The 6,972-nt window shown below is 42.1% G+C and overlaps 1 protein-coding gene across 1 annotated transcript in view; it reads right to left on the bottom strand.

The window, feature by feature from the left end:
• Positions 1-1,411: 1,411 nt before the first annotated feature.
• The window catches only part of qtrt1 (queuine tRNA-ribosyltransferase 1), a 12,224-nt gene continuing 6,663 nt past the window's right edge, over positions 1,412-6,972 (bottom strand). The window contains exon 9 of the mRNA XM_060857251.1: positions 1,412-2,403. Coding sequence (XP_060713234.1) covers positions 2,248-2,403 — 156 coding nt within the window. The 3' untranslated portion in view covers positions 1,412-2,247. The remainder of the gene's footprint in view (positions 2,404-6,972) is intronic.

The following is a 6,972-nucleotide window of genomic DNA, read 5'->3' on the forward strand; positions in this document are numbered from 1 at the left end:
CAAGCATCAGGAGCTGAAGTGTTAATTCAACTGACATTTAAACTGGATTATTTTATAATCTTCACTGCTTTTCCTTCTGCTCTCATCTTTTCTCTCTTAAAAGTCATGTGACATCAGTACCGATTTCAAACTGACGTGTCACCGGGTTCCTTGTCGGCGAGATCAGATGTACTTGGCGATCTGTCTGATCGTTTCAGCACATCTGATATCAGAATCACATGTGGGATCGGATAGTTGATGTCAACGCTGTTCTTCGTGTTAAGTGTAATAATAAGGTCCAAACTTTTTAAAGTGAATTTCTTCTTTAGCTATTAATTAGATGGATTTTTATTGTCTATGTGCCTCTTGGATTGTCTGATGATTACTAGACTGGGACTTGTTATAAATGTCTATTTAGTTTTGGATGGATATATAAAATATAAATAAATGTTATATTTAACCCAACATGGCACTATTTAAAACTGACACAGACACAGACACACTGACACAGAGAGACAGCGACAGACACACAGAGACACACCGAGAGACAGACACAGAGAGATGGACACAGAGAGAGACACAAAGAGAGACAGACACAGAGACAAACAGAGAGACACAGAGAGAGACAGGCAGACAGACACAGAGACAGACAGACAGACAAAGAGAGAGACAAAGAGAGACAGACACAGAGACACAAAGAGAGACAGACAGACAGAGAGACACACAGACACAGAGACAAAAAGAGAGACACAGAGAGAGACAGGCATACAGACAAATAGAGAGACAAAGAGACAGACACAGAGAGACAGAGACAGACACAGAGAGACAGACACACAGACAGAGAGACAAAGACAGACACAGAGAGACAGAGAAAGACACAGCGAGACGGACACAGAGAGACAGACACACAGACAGAGAGACAAAGACAGACACAGAGAGACAGAAAGACACAGCGAGACGGACACAGACACAGACAGACACTGAGAGAAAGACAGAGAGACAGACACAGAGAGACACAGGCAGACAGACAAATAGAGAGACAAAGAGAGACAGACACAGAGACACAGAGAGAGACAGACAGAGAGAAACAGAGAGAGACAGAGACAGACACAGAGAGACGGACACAGAGACACACAGACAGACACTGAGAGACAGACAGACACAAAGAGAGACAGACAGACAAAGAGACAGAGAAACAAACAGACAGACACAAAGAGACAGAGAGAGACAAACAGACAGACACAAAGAGAGACAGACAGACAGACAGAAAGAGAGACAGACAAAGAGACAGAGCGAGACAAACAGACAGACAGACACAAAGAGACAGACAGACACAAAGAGACAAACAGACACATAGAGAGACAAAGACAGACACAAAGAGACATAGAGAGACAAACAGACAGACACAAAGAGAGACAGACAGACACAGAGACACAGGCACAATTTCTTTATTGTATAAAACTCACCGGCAAACAGTTTCTATTCAAGATAAAAACCCTGATTACATGTTTAATATTAAATAACATGTTTATAGAGAATAAAAAACTCAGTTTAGAAGTTAAAAAAATTCTAAATTGATGACTTGAAAATTCAAAAGATTAATGAATAGAAAACATCGGATATGTGAAAAAATGACATCATGACGTCTGTCATATATAATAGAGCCGGATGTGTTTGAGGATGCAGTCACTAAACCAGACACTGTTGTTCATGCTGCCGTCTGGCGGTCAATCCAGGTACAGCAGCATATTAATCATGTGTTTCTCCAGATCAGCTCTGATTTGTATAAATCATTAATCCTCCTAAAGTCATGTATTAAACATGCAATTCATGAGAAGCTGCTAAGAAGCTTTCAAAGATACTTATAGGAAAAAAAAAAAAAGAAGTAATTATATAATACAAGATATTAAAAAAAAACATTTTAAATGTGATGGAGTCGAAAAGAAGAAGAGGAAAAGAAAAGAGGATAAAATGCACTTGATCAATACACACAACAGCAGGAGAGATAAACAGTATGTTCTGGGAAAATAAATACAGCACTGAGAATAATAGAAAATAATCTAAGTGCTGAGTTTACTGGCTAAAAACAATGATTGTGTTAAAAAAACAAACAAAAAAAAAAAACGTATTGAGGTCACAGAAATAAGACCAAACTGAACATCTGGACAGATGTAAAAGGACAAGCAGATTGATTTAAAAACATCTGTGTCAAAAGAGACAAGTTCCAACATCTATAAATCTTCCATCGTCCAACTCCTGAAGAACGCCTCATCGGTTTAGAGTGATGTTGACAGACGCGAGGGCGTCCACAACCCAGCTGGGGTGCGGCTCATCGTTGGGGAACATCCTCCTCATGAAGCTTCGCACAAACTCGGGAAAGCGCTGCTCGATGATGCTCTGCCTCACCGCACGCATCAGAGTCAGCTGCACAGAGTCGACACGGCGTGATTACTGAACACCACACAGTCATTTACATGAGCAACAGCTGGATGTCTAATCTAACCCCACTTAAAACATCTGCATGATCTCGTATATCTAAGGAGAACGTCTGGAGGAAGAACCTGACTGAAGAACGGTATAACAAAGTCATCAGATAATAACCAGAAACTCTTTTTTTTTTCAGAAACCAGAAAGTCTTTTTGTCTCTTCAGGACATCAAATGAACAGAGACATTTAGTGCAGTGATTATAAAATCTCTGTGCTTTGTGTCTGCTGCGGAGAACGAACCAGGATAAAAATATCTCCCAGAATACAAAGCAATCGTTTACAGAAACCCGATACGTTCTTCTAGGTTCTTCTAATAAGTACTTATTTGTTTTATAAGTTTACTATGAAGGGTTTTCATAAGAACTTAAAAAATGACTAGAGTAGGAATTATTTATAGAAAGTGTCTTGTAATAAATAATCCACCTGGAAGACATTGTGTTAAGTAATTATTTAGTAAACCTTATTATAATTAGTAATATATTAGTAGGGGAGTTTGTTCTGAGACACAAAACAGATCATAATAAAGACAAAATTTAACCAAGATGTCAGTGAGAATGTATGTATGTGTGTATGTATGTGTGAGTGTATGTATGTGTATGTATGTATGTGTGTATGTATGTATGTGTGTATGTATGTATCTATGTATGTATGCGTGTATGTATGTATGTATGTATGTATGTGTGTATGTATGTGTGTGTGTATGTATGTGTGTGTGAGTGTATGTATGTATGCATGTATGTGTGTGTGAGTGTATGTATGTATGTGTGTATGTATGTATGTGTGTATGTATGTGTGTGTGTGTATGTATGTAGGTATTTGTGTATGTATGTGTGTGTGAGTGTATGTATGTATGTGTGTATGTGTGAGTGTATGTATGTGTGTGTGAGTGTATGTATGTATGTATGTATGTGTGAGTGAGTGTATGTATGTATGTGTGTGTGAGTGTATGTATGTACAGTATGTATGTGTGAGTGTATGTGTATGTATGTATGTGTGTATGTATGTATGTGTGTATGTATGTATGTGTGTGTATGTATCTATGTATGTATGCGTGTATGTATGTATGTATGTATGTATGTATGTATGTATGTGTATGTATGTATGTGTGTATGTATGTATGTGTGTGTATGTATCTATGTATGTATGCGTGTATGTATGTATGTATGTATGTGTGTATGGGCTTACCTATTTAAATTGGGCTTACCTATTTAAATTGAAGGTGAACCAACCTACTCTTCAGTGTGCTTTAACTCTCTTCATTTGAATATATTGTCTTCTGGTAAAGTAGGTTCCTGACTTTTGTATACTATCTGCTTAACTCACTTTGTTCTAGAGTAGTGTGATTTGAATTGTTATATTCTATACCATTGTTGATTTTTATAGTGTTGGTCCTTGTTGTTCTCTCAGCTGATTAATCAGGAGTAGTTTCAGTCTACCTTAAGGTGTGAATTGGGGGCAGGGCTTACCTATTTAAATTGAAGGTTCTCCGTTTGTAAGTATCTCTCTCTCTCTCTCTCTCTCTCTCATTGTAAACTTTGTGTCTAATACTGTTTTGCTATATTCTACCATACCTTAATTCTCACTCTTGACTGCAAATATGTGCCTTAAACCCATCTCTGTACTCAATTCCTACACTCGCAGACACTCTCGTCCACAGAGCAGAGGTCACAATCCCAGTAACCTCATCTACCCTCCTCTGTTGTGTAAGTCTCAAACAGTGGTGGTAGGTGGGCTCTGGAATTGCCAGTCTGCTGTGAAAAAAGCTGATTTTATCTCTGCTTTAACTTCCCATTACTCCTTTGATTTTCTTGCGCTAACAGAGACCTGGATATCCCCACAGAACACTGCTACACCAGTTGCTTTATCCTCTGCCTATGCTTTCTCTCACTCACCACGAGAAACAGGCAGGGGTGGTGGTACAGGTTTATTGCTGTCAAAGAAATGGTGCTTTACACCTCTCCTCTTGTCTCATTTAACCATCTCCTCTTTTGAATTCCATGCCATTTCAGTTACCTCTCCAATTAACCTTGTTATCATTGTTGTTTACCGCCCTCCTGGTCCCCTAGGTGACTTCTTGGAAGAAATGGACACACTGCTTAGTGCTTTCCCTTCTGATAGCTCCCCCCTGACAGTGCTTGGTGACTTCAACCTCCCCTCTGACAAGCTACATTCTTCTTCCCTCCTGTCTCTTCTTGACTCATTCACACTCACACTCAACAGCTACATCCCCACACACAAAGGAGGCAATGTGCTGGACCTGGTTTTCACCCGTCCTTCTCCAGCTACAGACGTGACTGCTACCCCACTACACGTCTCTGATCATCACCTGGTATCCTTTACCATCACTCTCCCTACCCTACCTAAAACTACCTCTCACCCCCTCGCTCTTACCCGCCGCAACCTTTACTCTGTCTCCCCTTCTTCTGTAGCTTCTGGCACTCTTTCTTCCCTTCCTGATCCTGAGTCTTTTTCCTCACTGCCCTTGGACTCGGCCACAGATACTTTCCTCTCATCTCTTTCCTCAACTATGGACTTCCTCTGCCCTATGTCCACTAAACCCAAGAAAACTTCTTGTTCTGCTCCTTGGCTTTCAGATGTGCTGCGCAACAATCGAAGAGAGCTAAGATCATCAGAGAGAAAGTGGAAGAAATCACAACTTGATGCAGATCTTGATTCTTACCGAACACTCATGGCCAAGTTCTCCTCAGATGTGACTTCTGCCAAGACTTCCTTCTACAAGGAAAAGCTTGAAGCTTCCTCACATGACCCTCGGAAATTCCACAACATCATCTCTTCTCTGCTCAACCCCCCGGCTCCACCTTCTTCATCCTCCCTGACTGCAGAAGACTTTGCTTCTTTCTACCAGGAGAAGATTGAGGAAATCTGCCGGACCTTCACTTCAGCCCCGACTGCACTTACATCTCAGAGTATGGACTCCCCTACACCTTTGTTGTCACATTTCTCAACTGTAACAGCAGAAGAGATTCTAAAACTCATCCAGTCTTGCAATCCTACCACCTGCCCATTGGATCCACTCCCTTCCGCTTTGCTGCAGACCATCTCGCAAGACCTTCTGCCCTTCATTACAACTATCACCAATAGATCCATAGCATCTGGTCAGGTACCAACTACCTTCAAGAGAGCAAGGGTTATTCCCATCCTGAAGAAACCTGCTCTGGATCCATCAGACATCAGTAACTACAGACCGGTATCACTTCTCTCGTTTCTTTCAAAAATTCTTGAACGCATTGTCTTTAATCAACTGTCTGTCTATCTCTCACAGAACAACCTCCAAGACCCCAACCAGTCTGGCTTTAAAGCAGCTCATTCCACAGAGACAGCCCTTTTAGATGTCTCTGAGAAACTACATGCTGCTAGATCAGCCAATCTCTCATCCGTCCTTATCCTCCTTGACCTTTCAGCAGCGTTTGATACGGTCAACCATAAGACTCTCTTAGCCACCCTCAGGAGTCTTGGGATATGCGGATCAGCTTGGGAATGGTTCGCTTCCTACCTGGAAGGACGCTCATATCAGGTAACATGGAGGGGAGTGACATCTGCTCCACGCAGACTCTCCACTGGCGTCCCACAAGGCTCAGTACTTGGTCCTCTTCTTTTCTCCCTTTATACTCACTCTCTTGGTGAAGTTATTTCCTCACATGGGTTCTCTTACCACTGCTATGCTGATGATACACAACTTATCTTCTCTTTCCCACCCGCAGATGCCACAGCTTCTGACCGGATCTCTGCATGTCTGGCAGAAATTTCATCATGGATGACTGCTCATCAGTTAAAGCTTAATCCTAGCAAAACTGAGCTGCTCTTCATCCCAGGTGATTCATCCCCAGGTCATGATCTTGCTATATCCTTGCACAACGATCTGATCTCCCCTTCAGCCACAGCTCGCAACCTTGGGGTAACCATGGACAATCAACTGTCCTTTTCCTCTCATGTTGCTAATGTGACTCGCTCATGTCGGTTTCTTCTCTACAACATTAGAAGGATTCGACCATTTCTGTCCACACAGGCTGCTCAGGTACTTGTTCAGTCTATTGTCATTTCTAGACTGGATTACTGCAACGCACTGCTGGCAGGTCTACCTATGAACGCAATCCGTCCTCTGCAAATGATCCAAAATGCAGCTGCCCGGCTTGTTTTCAACCTACCAAAGTTCTCTCATACCACCCCGCTGCTGCGATCCCTCCACTGGCTTCCGGTAGCTGCACGCATCAGATTCAAAACACTGATGCTGGCCTACAAAGCCAAAAATGGACCAGCTCCCTCTTACCTCAAAGCCCTCATCACTCCTCGCACTGCACCCCGCACCCTCCGATCTACCAGCACTGCTCGACTGGTTCCACCATCTCTCAGGGTAAGAGGCAAGTATACTACAAGACTCTTCTCTGTACTGGCACCAAGGTGGTGGAATGAACTTCCCCTAGAGGTCCGGACAGCTGAGTCACTGGCTATTTTCAAGCGGCGGTTGAAGACCTACTTATTCAGGAA

Source organism: Tachysurus vachellii, chromosome 21, assembly GCF_030014155.1.
Source record: "Tachysurus vachellii isolate PV-2020 chromosome 21, HZAU_Pvac_v1, whole genome shotgun sequence".
Classification (NCBI taxonomy): domain Eukaryota; kingdom Metazoa; phylum Chordata; class Actinopteri; order Siluriformes; family Bagridae; genus Tachysurus; species Tachysurus vachellii.